General features: G+C 39.5%; 1 protein-coding gene across 1 annotated transcript in view; it reads right to left on the minus strand.

Annotated features, from left to right (window-relative positions):
- The window catches only part of LOC128732568 (probable serine/threonine-protein kinase cdc7), a 90,489-nt gene that overhangs the window by 48,154 nt on the left and 18,617 nt on the right, over nt 1-23,718 (minus strand). Inside the window, exons 2-3 of the mRNA XM_053825843.1 lie at nt 9,285-9,378; nt 1,469-1,550 (exon numbers count right to left, since the gene is read on the minus strand). Of these exons, the coding sequence (XP_053681818.1) occupies nt 1,469-1,550; nt 9,285-9,378 (176 nt within the window). The remainder of the gene's footprint in view (nt 1-1,468; nt 1,551-9,284; nt 9,379-23,718) is intronic.

Raw genomic sequence — 23,718 nt, forward strand, 5'->3', positions numbered from 1 at the left:
CATTGCTGTTTCCCTCTTGCCGCTGCGGACCGCTGCAGCATAAAGCTGCTCACACACAGGTCTCTTCCGTACATGGCTGTAATCTTCCCGTAGCAGCTGGGTTCATCAAACGGCGGCTCGCGTGGATCTTTATTGGAAAATTTATCAGCAAATGAGATTTAATAATGAGAAGCTTTCTTTGATGGAATACGAAAATGGAAGCGAACAGAGCTCAAAACTACTACCTCGTTGCCGCTGCCTGAAACTGCAGAAAACAATTCAGAAGAGTTTCACTTTCAGCTGTAGTGTGGATGAAGAATTTTTTTATTTTATCTATCGAGATGCGGCATTTTTTAAGCGAAAGATGAGCAGAAAAATTGGAAAAATGCTGTCCAATTACTGACTTGATGCCGCACCGCGATTGCATGCTGATGAAAATTATCTGTTAATTGAGGTGTGTCAAATCACCAGCGGGTTGTTTTGTTAAATGTTTTTATCCACAAAAAGTTATATTTATTTACAAATTTTACGTATTGCTTATATCAGTATGATATCCACGTACAGTTAATTCTAGTTGATGTGATCACTACATATGTAGCTAAATCACAGAATCGACATAAAATAAACAATTGAGCGAACCAGCCTATGGCTGAAAGTCTCGTTAATAACGAAAATTATTATTATTATAAAATAAACAATCGTGTGGATGACGTTTTTATTTGCTGTCTCTTTCATGAATAAGTTACCCATAGTATAACCACAGACAAACAAACGAGACACTCGCGATAATTCCATCGTCTAATCAAAAACCACTCATTTTTCAAAAAAGCATGTTTCGCAACATGACCACACCGCGGCGCACGAGTGTTGCTTCGAGTTTTCAGTATAATACCACACAAATGTACAAAACCCTACAGCATAAAACCCTGCAAATGCAAGCTACTCCGCAACATGCATAACAGAGGGTGCTAGTGTGCAAGCAAAATGTGCAGGACGATTGTTTTAAAAGGATTTTCTTCGATGTGTCATGTCAGTTCGTCAGTAGTATAACATACAAATGACAATAAGTGACAAGGCCCAAACAGAATTTTGCGTCAAAAAACTATTGATCCGCGAAAAAACTGTCAAATTAGCTCCGACGGACGCATTGATGCACAATTCTTTTTGAGCCTTTACTCATGTTCCTTCTGAGATTTGCATAAATCATTCAGCCGTGCAAAGCCGCAAAGCAAAGCCGTGGGCTTAAACCGTCATTAGACATTACCCTTCTTTATCGACAGACTTCGCTGCCGGCAGTTAGAGTACAGGAAAATTACGGGGCCAATGTAATAATCCTACTGACTCTATCTAGCAAGCACCGCCTAGCCGAGATTCGAACATACAACGACTAGCTTGTTAGACCAGTATCGTACCTCGAAGCTAACTGGGCGGTGTTGTATCTATATGTATGTATTTATTCTGAGGCGGAATTCTACAAGTTAACTCTTACCTTGTACTCCTGCAGTAGGTTATTCCATTTTTTGATAATTTTTGAAATCGGCAAAGGCACACTGAGTTCGCGTTCGACGACCCTGAAATTCAAACAGAAATTTATTAATATCGAGAAGTAATAATAGAGCAATTGTTTTCACGTTTATAATAAAACCAACCCCCAAAAACAGATAATATAAAAACCTTAAGAAACAATACATCAACCGAATGCATGAATCGAGAAACGCAAATGATTGACTTAAAAGGATCAACACTAGTTCTGGATGATTTTCTGACCAACAATGGTACTATTTTCGGTTATAATGATGGCATTTTGGCCATTGGGTTTTTAGAAACTTATATATTTTGTCTGGGTCAACGTTTCAAGGATTTGTTTTGTCACCATCAAGGCAACCAAGGCGACCAATATTTTCATCTAAAGGGTGTCCCACATCAAATTGCATCACGGAAAAACGCTGTAGAAAATTACCTATTGGGTATCTTCTTTTAAAAATTTGGGTAGAAATAGTTTAGAGTGTAGTTTTAGCAAGTTTTTCGAAAATTGGAAAAAAATGGCATCACCCGATAAGTAACGTCGCGAAATGATTTTGCGCAATCACCAAGAAAATCCTCAATTATCTCATCGTGACATCGGAGAAGAACTCCGAATCGTACAGTCAACGTGAGATTAAACGTTCCTACGAAACTCTGAGCATCGAACGGAAGCAGAAATTCGGTCAAAATGGATGTTCTATTAGCGATCAGGATCACAAACGTATCGTGAAAGCGGTTAAGCTGAATCCCACTGCTTCGGTCAGGGATGTGGCCAAAAAGTTGAATCTGTCCAAGTGTATGATGAGACTTAAGTCAAGCTGGACCTCCGGTAGCTCCCGGGGCGGCTGATCTTCACCGTCCAGCACAAGTTTGACGTTCCGGAGGAAGTGAAGAAGCAGAAACTTTCAAAGTATGCCAAAAATACATGATTTGGAGTGCGCCATTCGTGACTACCGGGTCTATAAACGGGCAAATCCCGTTTGTGGTAGAAGTGTCCATTGAAGCGTCTGCTACTTCTGTTGAAGCAACACTCTGCGATCTTCCGACCGGATCTAGCTTCGTGCTACTATTCAAAGGATGTCCTGGAGTGGTACAAAGCTAACGGGGTCTCATTCGTACCCAAGGCCACGAACTTCTCCCAACGCACCGGAACTAAGGCCCATCGAAAAATACTGGGCTATAATGAAGCAGGCTCTACAGAAGCATCCCAAGGAGGTCATATTCTATTGTCTGAAAGTTTAAAAAGATTCTGTCAGCTAGGTAGTTTTCTTCAGTGTTTTTTTCCGTGACACAATTTGATGTGAGACACCCTTTATTGTGATAGGCTTTAATCATACTTTCTTTAAATCAAAATTATTTTCAATCACTTGTAGGATTTTACGAAATCAAAGCAAAGCAATAGACTCCGTAAGTAATAATAATAACTCTAATCGGAACAATCGGCAAAGACCCAGGCGACGAAAACGGACTAACGATTGGAAATTAGGAACATGGAACTGTCGGTCTCTAAATTTCCTCGGAAGTACCCACGTGCTATCTAAAGAAGTGAAGAGCCGCAAGTTCGACATCGTAGCGCTGCAGGAGGTATGCTGGAAAGGAACGATGGTACGTACGTATAGAGATGGTCATACCATCTACCAGAGCTGCGGCAATACACACGCGCTGAGCACAGCTTTTATAGTGATGGGCAAGATGCAGAAGCAGGTGATCGGGTGGTGGCCGATCCTCAACGGTCTACAGCGGGCCAAATCTTCACCCTGCGGCAGATCCTCCAGAAGTGCCGCAAATTCTGAGTCCCACCACCTGTTCATCGATTTCAAAGCCACATATGATAGCGTAAACCGACAAGAGCTATGGTAAATTTTGGACGAAAACGGCTTTCCGGTAAGCTTACTAGACTTATCATGGCTACGATGGATGGGATCCAATGCTGTGTGAGAATCTCGGGTAGATTGTCGGACCCATTCGAATCTCGCAGGGGACTTCGACAATGAGATGGTCTTTCCTGCCTGCTATTCAACATTGCGCTTGAAGGTGTTATAAGACGAGCGGCGATCGAAATGCGGGGCACGATTTTCAATAAATCCAGTCAATTTATCTGCTTTGCTGACGACGTGGATGCTGTCGGCAGAACATTTGAGGCGGTGGAAGATCAGTACACCAGACTAAAATGCGAAGCAGAGAAGATTGGATTGAAGATAAATACGTCTAAAACGAAGTATATGCTGGCGGGCGGGACCGAGTGCGACAGTGCCCGTTTGGGCAGTACCGTGGTAATCGACGGGGATGAGGTCGAGGTAGTCGACGAGTTCGTATACCTTGGCTCACTGGCAACAGAGGACAACAATACCAGCCGTGAGATTAAAGGACGTATTATCAGCGGAAGTCGGGCCTACTACGGACTCCACAAACACTTACCGTCGAACAATTTGAGCCCCCGTACAAAGTGCACACTGTACAAAACGCTAATTAGACCGGTTGTCCTCTACGGGCACGAAACGTGGACACTGTTGGAAGAGGACCTACGAGCACTCGGAGTTTTCGAACGGCGGGTGCTAAGAACCATCTTTGGCGGAGTGCAAGAGAACGTTGTATGGAGGCGAAGAATGAACCAAGAGCTCACGCGTCTCTACGGCGAACCAAGTATTCAGAAAGTGGTTAAAGCTGGACGGATACGTTGGGCAGGACATGTTTCCAGAATGCCGGACAACTATCCTGCAAAAATTGTTTTCGCATCAAATCCGGTAGGAACAAGACGAAGAGGAGCACAGCGAGCGAGGTGGCAAGACCAGGTGGAGCGAGATCTGGCGAGCACTGGGTGCCCGCGGAACTAGAGATCAGTTACCTTGGACCGAAATAGATGGAGAAATTATACTGCGCAGGCCTTGTCGTAAGACGTTAGGTCCATTAAGTAAGTAAGTAAGTAAAGATAAGTAAGTAAGGATTTTCCTCTGCATAAAGGTCAAAAAATTTCTTAATAGGGCGAAGTTATGAAGTGTTTGAAGGGTTTACGAAAACAACAGTGTGAGTCACTTTCTGTACAACTTCCTTGCGCGAGTTTGTCTATGCGGTTCAATGCCTACTGAACTTTTTATGCATGTAGACCAGCGCTCTTGTTGATTAGCTCCCTTTAGCGTGTATACTTTATGTTTGTATAGGGTCACTGGGTTCTATATAACTCTAGTATTGATGTAGTTTACAGGCTGCGTAACTGTAGTTCGTCGGTTGACTTCACGGCTCACATCGTTGCTACACGTCACGAGCGTTCTAACACGTATGAATATCGCTAAAAATATGTTAAAAACCATATCCAAGCATTAACTGTCACAGTTTTTTTCACTTAACTCAATCGTTTGCCAGATTGAAATCCACTAACTGCAAGGCTGCAGATTGTACTTTCGAAACCTAGCTAAGATTTCAAACGGAGTAAGCATTTGATCCAACGTTAAGTGACCCTTTCGTAGAACAGCTTCGTATTGACCGACAATAATGGATACCACTAATGTTCTCAATTTCATGATTATGGAAGAGCACTTTGTCGATTTGAACAAACTAATGTCTCGATAGCTGCTACAATCAAATCGATAACCTTTTTAATAAATCAGGTAAATGAGATCTTTTAACCAAATTTTTGGCATTCGTTTATCCGCCTTGACTACACTTCCGGATGTACTTTCAGATACTTAAACAACAAAGCAAAGTTCTTCTTCCCAAGTTGTACATTAGAGTCTTAGAGACGGTTTTCACATCGCATTCTGGGCACTCGTTATAGGTCTGTTCAAGTCTGCCGTGGAATCGTTCTTGACGTCATAGGATTTGTCGTTTTTGCGTGTGTAGGTGTTGATTATCCGAAGTAACAAATGCAGTTTTAAGGTGCACTTGAAGAGGTTTCCAGCACTTACTCCTTAAAACCGATCCTAAAATTTGAGATTCTCCAAATCTGCGATAAAACGGCCATAAACCTCTTATTCAGATCATTTCCACTAGGAAGAACTTGGCTAAATACCGACGAATAAGAAACCAGTGGAGCGCCACAAGGAGGACACAGAGATTGTAAAGAATTAGAACAGCTATCCCGAGGGACGAGGGAGGAAATGTAATCACAAACGAGCGAGAGGTGGTCGATAGGTGGAAGCAGTTCTTCGATGAACACCTAAATGGCGAAGTTGCGGAATGATATGTCCAGGGATCGCTGGTGACCACAGACGAAGACACTGTTAAGGAGATCCAGTGACGCGTTCAAGCGGGAAATCGGGTCTACTTTGCCCTTCGCAAAACGCCGTGATCAAGAAGCATACGTCACCGTACGAAGCTGACTATGTACCGGTATTGCGGACGATATTTGGCGAAGTACAAACTGAAACTGGAGATTGGTGGAGGCGCTACATATAGTTACTGTTTGGAAAGATTCCCATCTGGCGAAAATCGTTAGGTGGACCGGACACGTCGTAAGGATGCCGGACACTAGTGCGATGAAAACAATTCTCTTCAACACAACCCCACCGGCACCAGATACAGGGGGGCTCAACGTGCTCGACTAGGTCGAAAGGGATTTCCGACTTCTGAGACGACTGGGAAATTGGTGACGAGTGGCCCAAGATCGAGTTGAATGGAGACGACTGCTTGAAATAACCCGGCTCTAGGCTGCTGAGGGTCTGGATCCTGATCCAACTTTCATCGGAGAACGGAATATTGGCCGCTTGCAACTGCCAACTGAATCAAACCACCAAAACGATAACAAAGAACAGAGTGATGAAATCATGCAAGTTTCAGCTTATTTGGAGTTGCCAGGGGTTCAAATTGATAACGAACCCCGTTAGTTTGGTTGCACGAGCAATCGTTCCAATTAGCGGGGTCCATTATTCTTCTTAAAGAAGACAAATTGCGCTTATATAAAACTAGTTTGAATTAGTTCAGGTAACGAAGTTTTTTGCAAGATAACCATAAAGTCTGTCTTTTTAGTATGAACAAAGTAAACGTCGACGAAGTGTCAAAACCATAGGAATAATCGTGCATTACAATCCTGTATATTTTCGCTGTTTTGTGACTTTGCAGACTGTTCAGATGAAGGGATGCTCAACATAGTGGACAGATTTTTGCTTGATTGTCGTTTAAAAAAGTTACTTTTTTAAATTATTAATTTTGTCAGCTCCGTTGTTTATGCTAGAATGTTCTTTCTGAGGAAAGTGATTTCTTTTTCAAAAATATATTCGAAAGAGTTTGATGGTAGCCTTGTTACGACAAATCAATCTTGCCAAAAAAAAATGTCATAAAACTTTGTCAAAAATATTGTCAAGTTCGGGAGGATACAAAAAAATGAAACTATACTCTATTCAACAATATTGTAGATAATATAATTAACTCTCGCCTCCCAGTTGACCTCGAGGTATGATGCTGGCCCAATAAGCCTGTGGTCGTATGTTCGAATCTCGGCTGCTAGAGGCTGCTGGAATCAATAGGATCGTAGTAACTGGTCCTGCAATTGTTCTGTATTCTAACAGCTGTCTGCGAAGTTTGTCGTATAAAAACAGAAGATCAAGTTTCGATAACGGAATGCAGCACCTAGGTTTTGCTACAACTTTACACTACTTTTTCGAATTATGTTTCGCTGAGCCGCTGATGTAGTCAAAAGAACAGATATTGAGCAAAAAACAGTCAATGAAGCCTGGTTGTACCTCGAGACCAACCAGAAGAGTAGCTCATTTTAATAAGTTCGGCAAAAATTCAACTTTTCTGCGGATCTGTCATTTTCCACCCGCTGGAAGACATCTGTAGTTACAGTTAGCATCAGTCATAAATTTAGAATGTATTTCTGATTCGCACCCACGCGATTCCGGTTGCGTTGAACGCATTCTTTAATTTGATTAAATGGATTTTTAGAACTAATAATTATCGATTTCCCATTTTGTATTGTTCATTTTCTTACTTTTATTTTGTAAATAAATATTTGTTCAGTTCTAACAGGAAAAAATATTTCTTAAATGTCTTATTGACTCTAGAGATTGAAGCCTGCTTTTCGTTTTACTCTTTCCATCCAAGAATCTTCTGGTTTGCGGCGAGTGAATCAACCTATTTGGTAACACTTTAAGCTGACGCATTAACAGATGTGATCAACGAAGAGAAAGCTTCAATCAAAATACCTATACGAGAAAATGGAATAAACATTTGCTATACCCAGTAGATGGAACAAGCGGATGATAGAAGACTCTGAAATTTGCATCTTTTTCAAATGAATACTCCTTAAGTCGAAAGTTTCTTTAAAAAACCCTGCCCCGCGAAAGAGGAGCTGGTTTGCGAAATTTGTTTTGTTTGTTTCCAGCGAGCATAAATGAGCGAATTTCACTTTCAACTGGTCAGCGACAGACAAAAGGATCGGCACAAAGTGGCGAGTCTGTTGTTTGCTGAAAGTGAATTAGCCGATTTCAACGCGGTCATGTTTTTATGACCACAAGCTTCGCTAGGCAAAGCAAAGTTATGGCGGTTCGTCGCTTCAAAACTTTAAGGCAGTCTCTCTGTCTAATTTGGGCTGTGCAGCTGAACACGGTGAACTGATTACTGTTAAGCACATCAACGAATCAGTTACGCGAGCACTTCCAGACACAGCTATCGAAACAAACTGAAAGAAGTGTTATGTTTTCAATGCCGTTGAGAACAATCGACATAATTAGCGCAAAGAGCAAGTTTAATAAATATTCTTTATAATTAGCCTTAGCAGTTACAGTGCTGTCAGTTTTTCACCTGTTAGAACATCCACAGAAAGGGTACATTTCTGCGATTGAAAATAGTCATACTTCGCCATTTTTACATTTTATTACATTAAATTTTTGTTATTTTAATAACATGTTTTCTACAACAACTAAAATAAAATATTTTCAATTTGCAATCCGCACCATGTTAGGATTTTAATGCTGTCTCTGAATTTAGATACACTCTACAGTTTATGCCATAAAACTAGCAGAGTTTTTTTCCTGCGCAACGGGGCACCCATTCGTGATCTACTTGCAATAGCACTAAACTCTCATTAACTTCCTCTATCTCTCATTTACACGCAGTGTTTGTCTGCTGCTTCTGGTGGTGCGCGTGTTTTTTCTTTCAACTCGATTAAAATAAGCCTAAAATTTCCACAATTATTTTAATGGTTTAACGGATTTCTTTGGCTCTCCCTTCTTTCTCAAACCTTTGGTAATTCGAAGCGCTGCTCGTTGGCGATCAGGCTGTATCGCCTTAGGAGGGTTTCTTCTCTAGCTGATTCGAGCAAATCTATAGAAATTTCTATTTTATCTTCCTACCCTTACGCGCAACAGCGTGCACACTCAAACGTTGTAGGAAAACAATGTCGATCTTCCTAAAAACTATGTTGAAACCTAGGAAAGTGGAAGATAAACCTGCTCTGTTAGCTGTTTCAATATATCTTCCGAAAAGTCAGTTTACCCGTTAGTTTAAACAAGAAAGAAAAACCAAATCGACAGAAGAAAGCATCAAAGTTTAGTTTTACGGAATAATAGGCGTAAATGTAGAATGTGGGAAAAATAGAGACCCTAGCAAAGAAACGATCCATCCGTTCAGGTAGCTTCGATCGGAAATTGTTCCAGTTTTCCAAGAAGTGCTTGTTACCGCGCGTCGTCCGGAGGAAATTCTGTTGAAAGCAGAACCTGATTCCGTGAAAGTGGGTCGCCTTCTCAGACAATGCCCACGCGTGCAGCGAGCGTGATCTGTTCCCAGATGGCTAGAAGAGGAACCTATATCTATGTACGGCTACAAAGAAAATCGGCTATACTTACGCCCACGCATATTTGGAGGCATTTCGCTTGCCGGTGAATAGTGGTGACAGTTCTGCGCGTAGTCGGATGAGCGTTTTCACTTTATCGGCTTCCCCTAGAATAGATATAAAAATGTAAGATATATTAAAAGATATATTGTTGTTTATTAGGGCTACAAAAATTTAAATTCTGCTTCGGTATTTTTATCTGACTGGTTTTGTTTGAAAATTTTACTATAAAATTTACTCGTTCATTTCAATTTCTTCATTATGACGGTATCAAGACGTAACACAAAAAATATTTGATTAATTTAATACCAAGTTAATAATTCCACGATAATGCGGTTAATTTTTAATCGAATATTTAGAGATTAGGTTACGATTAATCGAGTCAATTAACAAACTATCAAAGATTGTTTGATCACTTGTTTACCGATTGTTTTCAAAATCGAACATCGCTACATAGGACGGTAGGAGCTCTTGTTCATTTGTCGTTTCTAATCGATAAGACAAAACTCTGTATTCACCGCCCGTGGTCGATTTTTTTAACCGATCCACAGTCGGACTTTTTTACAATGAAGTTTCAACCTAAACGATACACTTTTAAACAGCCAAAAGAATTAAACTGTTTTATGCTGGTAAAGTGTGTTTTCAAACTACTACAAAACCTTCTCAAGACATGTTCACAGTTTCGGACCAACAGATAATAGCAAAAAGTTGTGTCAATTCATCGACATTAATGTTGTACATTGTAATACTATTCATTTTTAACTGGATAGATATGTTTTCTACGTCCTGTGTCGTTTTTGTGACTAGGGATATTTCAACAATGCAACTTCTAAAACTCTAAGAAAGTACACATCATTGTGTAAAATTCATAATAACGGAGGTATGTATTGAATAAAGTACATTTCATCGCAAATGGTACGTCCTTGACGCTTACTAAAGGATGTAGTCGAAAAATGTTGGACACAATTACTTTTTTGCGACTTTTTGCCGTGAGAGTGAAAATGACAGAAATTTTGACTGTTACTCTCTTTTCCAGTCCCGTTTTTCCACTTTTTGTTCCGTTGTTTCTTCTTTCTTGTACTGCATTCTTGTTTTTTGTTGTTGTTTCGTGTTTTCTGTTTCATTGTTCCATTTTTCTTTGTTTTCTGTCCAAGTTCTTCATATTTTCAGTTCTGTTCCTCATACTTTTCACTTTTTTCTAATTTTTTCCCCATGTTCCATCTTTTCTCTTTCGTTTTTTTCTTTTTTTTTTTGGTTCCAGTTTTTGTGTATTTCTAACTCTCCTCCTAATCGTTTTTCGTCTTTATCTGTTACCTTTTTCCTCTTCGTTTTTCTTCTTTTCTGTCACATTTAACCTGTTTTTGGCTCTCTTTTTCTTTTTGCTCTCTGGTTTTCCTATTTTAATTTTAGTTTTTCGTCTTTTTCTTTAGGGGGAAGACCCCTAGCGCCGGACAGCTCCCAATACCGGACACCTCTGACTTTCATAGTTTAAATGGTGCATCTTAGTAGCTGATATGATAAAATTAATAAAAAGGACAAAAAATTAACATGTTTGATTTTATAGGTCAGAATCATTCATGAAAACAGAGATTTGTTTGTTTTTACCTACCGCCGATCGAATTGTTATGTTTCGGCTAATTTTCAGATCAGCATTACAGTATTATTCGGTCGCATAAAAATATAAATTGAACTCACTGATTCCCGTCACCCAGTACCGGACACCGAGCCGTCCCCCAATACCGGACAGCAAAATGCTTTGCTTGGTTCAGTAAAATTCTTGATTGAAATCAAGATTTTGGCAAAAAAGAGACTGGGAAGAAAGAAAACATCACTTATACCGAACCGGTTATTTTAAATATGAAAAAAAAAACAAGGAAACCAGTTGATGATCAATTTATCGAAGAAAATAGAAGGGCTTCGATGAAGGGCATAAAAAACTATTGATTTTTATGCAAAGTAAAATTTTTCAAACATCTTTATTCAACAAGTATGCAAGCAATAAGAGATTTTAAACATTTTGACATGTATTTTTCAGAACTATAAGCTTTGAATTGGTTTATTTTATGATTTCTATTAGGTGTTCGGTACTGGGACACACAATTTTAAGTAAAGATTTTTATCGATTTCTCATTTGGCTTCTAAAATGGTTCATTAGTGACGCAAGTACGTGTAACCTATTTTTATTGGAAAATAGTTTTTTAAATTACTTTTCCAGTTAATAAAAACTGAAGCAATATATCCCGTTATATATCCCGTTCGACCTCTTGTACTTGTTTTCCTCGTTTCCTCCATCGGTTTTCTATTTTCTCGCGATTCTTCTTTTTTCCTTTTGGTTTTTCTTGTTTTCTGTTCCGTGTTCCCTTTCTTGTCTCGTTGTCCCGCTTTTTCCTTCCCAATTTATTTCTTTTTCTGTCACGTTTCTTTTCTTTTTATGTCCCGTTTTCCCTCTATTTTCTCTCACACACGTTTTTCTTCTTCTCCTCAATTGAATATGAATTCGAAATGGAAATTGTACTTGAAGTTGGACTTAAAATCAAAGTTGAAATTAGACTTGCTGATGGACATTAAATTAGGCATTAAATTGAACAAAAAGTAGGAATAGAAATTGCATGTGGAATTTGGAATTGAAATCAAACTAGACATAAAGGGCCCTATTCTAAAAAATTTAGGTGAAGTGACTGTGAGGAAAGGGCCCAAAATTGGACTTGAAATCAGATCCACTCCGCTATGGTTCATAGGTTTACCAATACCGTGGACCCCCGTTCGTTTGAACGATCCCTCATGCAAACTAACGGGGTTAGTTTTTAATTTGAACAACTGACAACCTGCTGAAACTTGAATGAACTGGCCGCCCTACTCTTTGTTATTTTTTTGGTGGCTTGATTTAGTTCGCAGTTGCAAGCAGCGAAAGTTTCATTCTCCGATCGGATTTCTATCATACTCGTTGGAAAACGGAATGTGGAACAGATTTAACACGCTAGGTCAGTACAAATAAATCGTGTTTATGTGCATTGTCTGCATAAGCAAATGATGTTGAGAATGACATTTGAACCATTTTTAAGTTAAAAATGGTCAAACGAACGGGGGTCCACGGTATCTGTGATCTACAGGGCCTAACGAAGAAGTTAGGTTCGGATGCGGTTATAATTAACTCCCATTATTTCCGCGGATCCCCCAGCTTGGGCGAAGAAGAACGGTACACATACTTAATGAGCGTAGCTTCATTGGTAAGAGAGGGCCATCTTACCAAATTTTCTGCCCTTTCCCTTTTACGCCTTGTCCCACTCTGATTGGATACTATCAATACCTTTGTTTCGGTACTTTCCTCTACTGTCCCCTGCGTCGATTGTAAAAACTACCGTTATAAAAAAATTACTTGACTTCTGTATTGAAATTGGGCGTGAAATTAGAATAGAACTTGGACTTGACTTAAGCTTAAATTAGGCTTGAAACTAAAGCCTGGCTAAAAGTAAATATGGACGCATAAAACAATCTATAACTCCGGACTAGAATATCACAGAAAAACCCATAAATGACTGGATTGCGACGTTTCTATTCAGCTTTAAGTTTCAGAGTGTTACATTATTGCATTTCTCTGGTTCTGATAAAACCTAGAACATTTTTCTTAATAGAACTCATCACTTCAGATGAAGATGCGACGAAGATGCGTTTCTTTAGAACTGCTGACTGCCCCACGCATCGCCGTTGTTGTCGTTGTTTGACAATTGCCCAAAAATTTCAACATAACCACGCCCAGTTTCAATGTAAAATTTTTTACATTGCTTGAAATAACTTGAAATAACTAGCACGCTTCTTGGTTGCCAAATTTTGCTTCAAGTGCCGATTCGGATGTTTACTAGCACTGTAACACCTATACCCTTCTTGAGCGAGGATATTCCGCGTGATTTGATAGTTGGCATCACACCTTCCAAGTAACAATTTGGGTGTTTTATACTCTTATGATGGCATTCAAGACCAAAATTGGTCTTGAAGACCACCATAAGAGTACAATAAAACTCCCATTGTTGCTTGGGCTTCTAGCCATATCCCGGATGGAACTGCCAGGATTGGACTTAACGCACCTCAATATCTTCACATCAGTTTTCGATCCTTAGTTGCAATTTTCTTAAAAATTCTTTGTCGCTTTTCCACACCTAAGTTCTCCTTATAACGTTTTTATCACTTTGGTCAACTTTGATCCAGACCATTCTGAATTTTTCAGGTGGTTGTGCAAGATTTGTTTACGTCGTTCGAGTTCCATTCTGTATTACTTTAAGGCGGCGTACGATTCAGTCAAACTGAATTAACTATGGCAGATAAAACGCTAGAATATGGTTTTGCAACGAAATTAGTTAAGCTGATTTGATTTGAAGAACAGCATTATTATCAAGATATCTCACATGCTTGTTGCAGCGAGATTGTGACAAACCAATAACACTGTCAAAATGATAAACATAGTTGGTGGCAGGGAATGTGCCAGTCGCAAATCGGGATTTTTATGGATTGCGTATCCAGCTGAAGGCGCATATTTTACAAATTCGCACAAAACTGGCGCACTATAGAACATTAATTCTCCTGGTGGCCCTTTACGGACAAGAATCATAAACGTCAAAGGAGTCTGATCGAGTGAAATTATGATCGTAAAGTTCTGCAAAATAGACAATATCGTGTGATGCAGACGTATGAGCCATGAACTTTATCAAGTAAACAAATATGCTGAAATAATGTATGAGTTGGGCACTTGGCCACAATGCCCGACAAAAGAGTATGCAGAATGAACTGCCGCCATCAAAGTAATGTACCTAAGCGAGATTGGTATCAGAAAGTTTTGTTGATTGCAAGGGAAATTGTACCATCCAAAGTGCGAAATTGCTCATAAAGTTGTGATCCTGCATTAAATCGTTTCGGTATCTTCGGCGCACTTTTAGTTGCATTCCAAGCAATAAGTGCGCCGAAGATACCGAAACGATTTAAGCCAAAATAGTACTATTATGAGCGATTGCGAACTTATTGATTGGACAATCTTCCTTGCAATCAGCAATAACAAGTATGATGAAAAACATGATCAAAATACCGACACTCTAGCACGGACAATAAGTGCATACTCATCCACATCCAACGGCGATACTGCAGAGAATAATGAAGTGCGGAATACAACAAAAACAACTGGATAATATCACAACAGATCGCAATACTGAGAGCAGTAATAATGTCCGCACAGAAATAAAGATAAAGATTTTCGTTTTGTGGTTAAAACAAGCAACGTGTCGCCACAAAATGTCGCTTTGACACTTCATGCAAATGCCTGAGCTTATTAGTAGTTGTACCCGCGTGCGTTGTCACGCGTTCAACATAAATCGACAAAAGTTTTATCTATTGTAAATAGATGTTACATGATATTTCGATATCATTCAAATATTTTACCGAACCGAACTTTCAATAAGAGTTCACCTGGCGGCGAATCACTTAAACAGACCGAATGGGGTCTATTCTGCGAGACGAGTGACTTTACAAATCAAAAATCAATTATTAGATGTTGCTGAGCTTCACTCCTTGCTCGTGTTTCAAGCTGGTAAAAAATCTACACATGACACCGACTTTCTCTTTGGAAATTACTCATAAAAATTTAATGTAAAATGTAACTTGTAAACGATTTCAATAGTCTTAAAATGGAATGACCTTTAGGTATACAACTTCTAATACCTAGATGGTTCCTCTACTGTGCATTCCAGTTGACATTGAGACACCATACTGGTCTAGCAAGCCAATCGACGTCGAATGTTCGAATCTCGTTTAGGAGAGGCTATAAGAGTCCATTTAGGATCGTAGCACTAGCACCGCAATTCCTGCTAGAATCTGAAGAGCTACCCGCGAAGTCTGTCAAACAAAAACAGAAGGCCAAGTTTCGAAAGCGGAATGTAGCACCTAGAACTTGCTTCACTTGGCCTAAATGGTTTCAGTAAATAATTAAATATAACAATTTCAACATGAGCGACCATTTACAAATTATATAACTTGGGGGAGAAGGGCTATGTATTGATGTGTTACACCCCAGCAACCCTCTATACAAAATAGTGTAACAAGTAGGGGCGGGGGTGTTAAAAAACATTACATTCTGCGTTTTGAAACCTATAAATGATCCCTAAAGCTTCTTTTTTGTTTGAAAACAAAATATAATTTCAGTTAACAAAAGTGAAATGGAAGTTAAATCATTTTATGTTATATGAAGTAGTTTCAAGTTTTTGAAGATCTGAGAAAATGCCAATTTTGTGAATTAAATGGTACCAGAAATGGATGCTACGTGTCTCATAGCGCATATGAAGTAATTATGCAAAATGATCTAACTTTTCGGCTTGTGAATTAAATTGTCAGCTGATGCGGTAGATGTAAAAATCGATCAAACCAAAGTACCGTTTATTGTACCTAAACCGAAAAAAAAATTCAACACAGGTTATTCAGGTATTGAAGTCTTTCGCTGTGTGCTGTTCGACTTTGACAGCTGACCTACATATGATTTCGTGCTGCGCTGCAAGCAACTGCGTAGTCGGAGCAAAAAAACAGCATCAAAAACACGTATTCTACGTAATTTGTTTTCTTCATTTTCGGTCAAACGGCCGCAAAAGTTCAACCGCGTCTTCACGTTTACCGTTCGGCCAAAGAAGGGAAAACTTTCCCTCTCAACCAGTAACTGGGGGACAACGATGACAGACACCCAAAACCAGACCAACGCCTGCGATCTTATGCCTCGCTGAGTCCCACCCAAGGCCTGTGCTAATAGTCGTCATAGTAGTGTCGGTGCAATGGTACACCATCCCATCCACAGACTCTCTAGAAAATACCACCGATGAAACCCGTTCAACCAACCTTCTCTCTGGCTTTTCAACAACAAACCATGCAAGGTGAATCGAACCGAGTTTATTGACTCTTAGCAACCGCCCTCCACCTTTTCTATTCCGCGGCATTGCACTTTTCTTTGTGATGCGTCCTAACACATGTCTGACTACTAATACCAACATGATATCTTCCCCCCCAGTTGCTTCAGGAAAAAGAAATTAGAGTCATCATCTTATACACTAAAATCGTTTGAATGTACTACACTAGCTTTCAGGGTTGTAGTTTCAAACGGTTCGAATGATGGTTTTTACGTTCTACGTAAAAGCTACCTTTGCCACTTACAGTCCTTTCCGACCTCATAGCTGGAGTCAATATTTATTCAAAAAAAAAAATACGATTTGTTCCCCTACTACTTCTAAGCAAAGTAAAAACCAAAAATTGTGAAATCTATGAACTGGCTTTTTTCGGCGGTCGAAGCAACTAAGTAGCAGCGCGCCGGTTGGGGATACATTCGTTGAATAATAAGCGCCTATTTATTTTACAGCAGGTCAGAGAAGGGATGTTTTTATAATGATATTGAGCTTCTATACGGCTAGTAAGGTAAACAATTTAGCCAGAGGCAGCTACGGAATTTTGGACAGTTCAGCGTCTTTGAAATTTGTGGGAAGCTAGGATTATATGCTGTTATCGATAATTCTGATGCAACCTCAAGTATTCAGCAAGCATCAGCATGTTATGCTGATGTAACTGGGATACTAAAACCAAAAACTAAAAATGTTGGTCCCAATAGACGCATTGTACAGTTTCTGGAAAACTGATGTACAGCTTTGCATGATGAAATGCCGAGCAAAGTGACAATTGAAACTACGTTTTGATTAATTATTAAAAAAGTAATTGGATTTGGTATTTGCTATTGTAAATATGATGGTCAAAGGCATTGGTCATATTGCTTTTAACTTTATTCGTATAAATCAAATAAAATATTACCTGTCTGAGACAACTTGTTTCACAAGAATACCTTTATGCTTGAAAAACATTAAAAGAGAAAGTGAGCTACACGTGATAATAGTCTCTTCTGTATTTCTGCTTAGTGACGTTATTGAACTAACGAAGCAAAAATGCACTTCAAATTCAAATAAATGCGCTTTCCTTACTCCTTACTGTACAGGGTGAGTAGTAATAACTGTCAGGGTTTTTTGGACGTCGTCTTTAATTAAAAATGGGTTAAATACAGATATGTCAGCATATTTTTCGCTTAGTGTGTATTCAAATGTCAATATAGTTTGTGTAAGTTTGTTTTAAATTTTCACTCGTTTTAATGTCTTGGTAATCATGGACGCAAAAAGGGAACTTTTGATAAGACAAATTTTCGACCGTGTAATGTTTTAAACAAACTGAAGTCATTTGGAATAAACGAAAGATTCATCTTTCGTTCCATCAAGCGATACAAGGTAACTGGTTCTTGTAAAATACTTCCCAAACCTGGCCGTAAGCGCACTGTAAGGACATCGGAAGCCATCAAAGTTAACCATGAATATTTTGAAGGATGATCTTGGATTGATTCCATACAAAAAACAACGGGTGCATGGTTTTACTGAAAAGTAGAAGGTTGCAAGGATCCTAAGATGTCGGGAACTGCTGTGATTGTGAAATTCGCCCAGCAAACACCAACTCGTATATGTAATGTACCAAAAATTATCGTAGGATCGTAAACATAGCCTTATGAAATGCAGACAAGTTTGTATTCTGACGTATTGGAAAACAGTAAGTGATTGACCTACGACTTCCAGTACAGAATTGTATAGCATTATAAAACTAATCGCTTTGAGTCGGATATCGAAGACCCATAATGCTGAATTGGTAACGTATATTTTATAGTATATATATGGCCTCCAAATTAGTACGCGTATGCTAGTTTTGTGCATTAGATACGATTTTTCAGGGTATATATAGGTACATATAACTCATTTGTTACTCGGATTTGCATATGAAAATGTTTGATGGGCTGTTTTCGAACGAAAAAATGTTCCTGCTACAGGATCACCACAACCTACAAAATGATCGGATATATGCAATACATCTTTCTGATACTGCTCAGGACGAAGTGGCATTCAAAGGTTCCAGAATGTTTCCAGGATGATAGCATGGGGATGTTTCTCCAATAAGGCCATTACAAATCATTTTAAAAGTTTTTGTGACCCCCCCTCCCCTTGAAAATTGGCTTGGAAAATCGGGGGGGGGGGGGGGGGGGGGGGGTTGTTTCAAAAAAATAATTTATAGGATATGAGTTAATTTTTTTTTATAAAATCAATGGTCTGTGGGCTCTACAGCCAGAAAAACTTGAACAATGAGTGTACGAGTTGAGTTAACGCTTCTAGCATGAAATAGAAATGGAAATTCAAACAGTGGAATTTCCGAAAATCGGCCAAAAAAATTTTTTTCTCTTTTTCGAAGATTTTTGCATGGAAAATAACAACGTAAATATTAAAAGCAAGAATAGAAATAAAAATGCCTAAAATCCATTTTTTTTTTGCTCGATTAACAAAGTCTCTTTGTTTTTTTTCGCCCCCCCCCCTTCAGTGGCCCTACACCGGAGCGGAGGGACAAAAACTTTTTAAAATATTTATAATGGCCTAATTTCAAGGTTCCATTGCTGTTCATTGAGCGTGAAATCACAAAAATTACAGCGATAATGTTTTAAATAACCATTTGCTTCCCATCGCCAAAAAAAAACACTACGGGAATGCACCATACTGCTTCCAACAAGATTTTCTGCAACGTCTCACCAGGCGAAAGCTACTCAGGCCTGGTGTGAGGACAATTTTTGGGATTTTATTTTTTTGAAAGAGTTCGCCTGACTTGAGTTCTCTCGATTTCGGTTACATACTAGGTTAACTAGGCAACACCAAAGGATTAAAACCTTCAAGCAACGTTTGGAGAAGATTTAGAATAAATTGCCTCAGGATGTCGTGCGTGTCAGCTGTAACGCTTTTCAATAACGATTTAATTTAAGACAAATGTTATGGACTTTACACGAAATATACTCAAAATTAAAATTTATGCAAGCGTCTTATTTTTGTGACCATTCACTTAACTGGCAGTTATTACTACTCACCCTCTATATTTGAACTCCAATTTTTGAAACTTTTTTAACCTTCTGCGGCTGAGGTGCCCTAATCTTAACGATTATGCTGACGTGGTAGTCTGCTGGACACCTAAACTTAGCTTAACTGCTATTATAGAATGATGTAAATTTTAATTTTTATTATTTTAATTGAGTACATATCTTTAGCAACCTATTGGATGTAGTTAGACCGCAGATATGAGTCGGGAAGACACTACAAACTTTAGAATAAAAATGCAATACATAACACAACTGTTGCATTTTTCTGATTTCTGGTGTCTGTCAGACTACGACCTCAGCCGCAGAATGTTATAATAAATACGGACTTCGACTGAGCCCGAATATGTCTACTTGGATGAACAGGAAGCACGGGGAAATCAATTTCCACCTGACACTATTCCGGTCAGGCCACGGCTGCTTCATGAAATATCTGCATAGATTCGGACACGCGGAGTCACCTCTCTGTCCGCAGTACGCTGACATAGAATTGGCGCAATGCCCAACTCCAGCCCAGATAAAAATACCTTGGGCTTAAACGTTCCGACCCTTCTTTATCGACAGACATCAAAGCCGGCTATTAGGACAGTTACGGACAGTTACGGGGCTAGTGCAACAATCCTACTGACTCTATCTAGCAGCACTGCCTAGCCGAGACTCGAACATAGTACGATTAGCTTGTTAAGGCCTGTAACGTACCCCGAAACCAACTAAGCGCAACAGCCCAGATAGTGTGCTTCAAAAAATGTGTCGTGACGTTCACACGTGGAATGTGATTAACCGAACCATCACACAAATCATGTCGGTGCTGTAGCGAAAATGGCGCGAGGACTAAGAGTCGAGTCGTTAAATAGAGTCATCTGTAATCGGTCTCAGAGGATCTCGAGCACCCGAGTCGACGACGGCAGAGTTGACAAAAATAGCAACTCCCACGGAAAGAAATCCTGCGAGGGTGACCGTGAAAAATTGGTAGCCATTCCAACATCGGTGCACGTCTCGATAGGTAGCGAAGTAGATCATTGGTACGTCTTTTTCCCAGAGAAATTCCTAGCGGCGATTCCAGGGAGATTTTGGAGCCAGGAGCAGTGAGATTCGTAGTGGGTTAGAGTCTTACACCGTTCTCGGGATGTATATCACCATTAATGTGCCAGGCATTGAGCTTTTCCTCACGTTAAAAAGACGCACACACATGAGGATGCTGAGCGCATACCGGACCATATCACTGGAAACGGTTTGCGTTATTGCCGGATTGATCCCCATTGGATTGATACTAGAGGAGGATGATAAGTGCTACAGAGACAGAGGCACCCGTGGAGTTCGGAAAAAGACACGGGTAGAGACACTATGCGTAAATGGCAAGAAGAGTGGGATAACGCGGTGAACGAAAGATGGTCACGTGTCCACATGGACGAACATGACTCAATTCTTGTCAGGCCATGATTGTTGCAGAAAGTACCTCCGTAGATTCGGACACGCTGAGTGCCTTCTCTATCCGGAATATGCTGTCATTGAAGAAGCACCGGAGCACGTAGTCGTAAACGGTGTAGCGGGCATTCAGTCTTAGGCGATGTTTTATCGCCGGCAAACTCTTCGTCGGTGTAGAGCAGTTTCACCACTGCCGACTACTTGCGTAGATTGTGGCAGAAGTAAACGTAATAACATCCACTTTCACAATACGAAGGCGGCCGTGAAGGGGTGGATGTCAACCTGCTCGCCATCCCCGAATCGGTGCACGTCTCCACAGGTAACGAAGCAGTACAAAGGCAATCCTCGTCTCGAAGTAATACTTGACGGTAGTTCCGGGAGAGTAGGGAGTAGACGGAGTTAGTAAGGAGTTTTTTAGTGGTTAAGCACAAAGTACAAACATTGTGAATCCTACACAGTGCCATCACATTACAGGCCAGACTGTCCTGGCTATGAAGGATTTTCTCTACCAAAAAAACATACACACATAAATTGCTCAATGCGTCGAACCCTGTCAATTAGTATATGACATTTAGCCCTCTGAGTATTTGCTCTAACTCTTTTATTCATATTCATCTTAATTGTTGAGTGCAGTTTATTTATAATTTATAGAGGTTTTCTCAAGTCACTCATCTTCAAAAAAAGCCTTGGTTTTTCTTTCTATAACTTTGCTAAAGCGAGGGCATGTACAGTCAGTCCACAATCATGGGTCACACACAATTGTGGGTCACTTTAGCTTTAGCCGCTAATTTCCGTTTAAATATGACCTAATGATTGATCTAATTGTTAGTGCTACTTATAAGTAACAATTTTATCAATCAATTACTATTATATTCACGCATTACTGGCAGAAAAAGCAAAAATGACCCATAATTGTGTGTGACCCATGATTATGGACTGACTGTATTCATAAGCTCCTTAAATCTAAGAGTCCGGGTTATTTATACAGCAAGCTGCAACACTTTAGAGGGTTGAGACTGAGAAAATTTGTCATTCCAAGGCACAGGACGAGTCACTATGGTAAAATGTTTTTCATTAGAGGAGTTGTCTACTGGAACGAACTTCCACAAGAGGTCATTCATGAGAATAGTACGGTTATGTTGCGGAAAAGATGTTTAGAACTATTTTGAGTTAGTATATGATTATAAGGTTTGAATTGAAACTTTGAATTCTACACTTTTATTTGCATATTAAGCGCAGGCGCCCCTCATTTATACAACTTTAAATTCAAATGTAACGTTAAAAGATATTAATCTTATGTTGCAGTAATCTACTAGTGTGGCAATCTTTTAAAACAACCATTTTACAAGTATATGGTTCACTTAAATTACTGAGAAAATTTACTCATGTTTTCACCGAGGAGTATGTTTTCTGGGATTGTGCAAGAAAATTTTAAAGTTTCTATTTAAACTGGCGATTACCTATGCAATGGTTGAAAATATATATTTGGATTGATTACAATATTCTGGTACTTTGAACGACATTAAACCAGTGGCGATTAACTTTTCCAATTAAATTTTGTTTATGATTCTGAAGAAAAATAACCATTGTATCAGAGAGGGGGACCGATTTCTGTATTCTTTTTGTATATAATTACAAAAAGTCTTTTTTGTTGCTTTCCAAATTGACCGTGTACTATAATATTATTCAAAAATCAAAAGTGAAGTAAAAGCTTAAAAGTCATTTGCTTCATGAAACTAGATGCACTTGGAACATGTGTACTCATTTTACCGAATATGCAATGTTACATTTGCAAATAATCTATGGATAGATTTAATAAAAAAAAAACTACATTAAATACTTTACCGATAAATTAACCGGCGCAATCAATCTAGCTTCACTATACAGCTCGAAAAAGCAAGACATCAGGCGAAAGTGAAAATGATTGATTACCAACTTTTCCGGCTGTGTTCTTCTTCGGTTGCAGAAGTTGTCGAATCCGCCTTGCCGAGCACGAAACTCTCTCGCTTTGTTTCTTATCTTTGACCAGTGTATATTATGGAGGAACTCTCGAACCTATTAATCCCGCCATAGTGCCCGTTGTTGTTTCACGTTTGCAAAGTGGCAAAGCAGAAAGTTTAATCTTGGAATCTGTGTACATATGAGCGCATCGCCAGCAAAGCATTACGGGCTGGTGCATATTTTTATTGCACACTCACACAGCAATGCTGCGAATTCAAGCCCGGTCACATTCACGAGCAAGCATATTTCGTTCCGAAAGACCATCACAAAGCTGTGGTAATAATTCACGATGATCATCGAACTCTTGGTGAAAGTCTTTCTGCTCGGTTGTTGTTCATCACCATCAGGCATTCCGAAACGATTCGAGCTACCCCGTGTCGATCCACAGCGCCACATAAACCAACCCCCGGTAAAGCTTTACGTTAAGCGCTAACTACTTCAGCTAGTAACTTTCCAAGCGTCCCACACGTCCCAAAGGCCGTTCGTTCGTCGTTTCCATGCCATGCCATAAAAACATTTCTTATGGATGCTCAACATCGAACACTGCTCGAGCTTGTTTCCAGTGCACAAGCTTCATGATCATACGAGAAGCATAGAATCAGTAAAACAGGCACTGAAAACGGCTTATGCGCTGCAATTTTCTATAGGTACCTAAGTACCACAGCAGTGATGGTTAGAGGCGATTGATACCTAGTAAAGCCAGTCATGCCCGTACAACTAGATATTGCAGCTAATGCAGTGCGGGTTGAAATGCGGAGTAAAATGTTTTTCACTGCCGTGCAGTTTGCTGCGCTGGCTGTGGTTACTCTGCACTAAAGGTTGGTAGTCTTGAACTTGAACCTGCTTTATTCGAGTTGCACAGAGAAAAAGCCACGACTGAAATAAAACAATTTTCTTTTCGGCAAACGGGACGTTTTCTGAATTTTTTGAGATTTATTTAGGCAGTTAAAGCGTCGATTAGTTCAGTTTCCCGATTTTGCATGTGTTAGTACTCCCCGTTTATATGAATGAATGGTTATGCTTTTGTTACAAACATTTGATGGCTGAATGAACTGATTGATAAAAA

The sequence above is a fragment of the Sabethes cyaneus genome, chromosome 1, assembly GCF_943734655.1.
Source record: "Sabethes cyaneus chromosome 1, idSabCyanKW18_F2, whole genome shotgun sequence".
NCBI lineage: Eukaryota > Metazoa > Arthropoda > Insecta > Diptera > Culicidae > Sabethes > Sabethes cyaneus.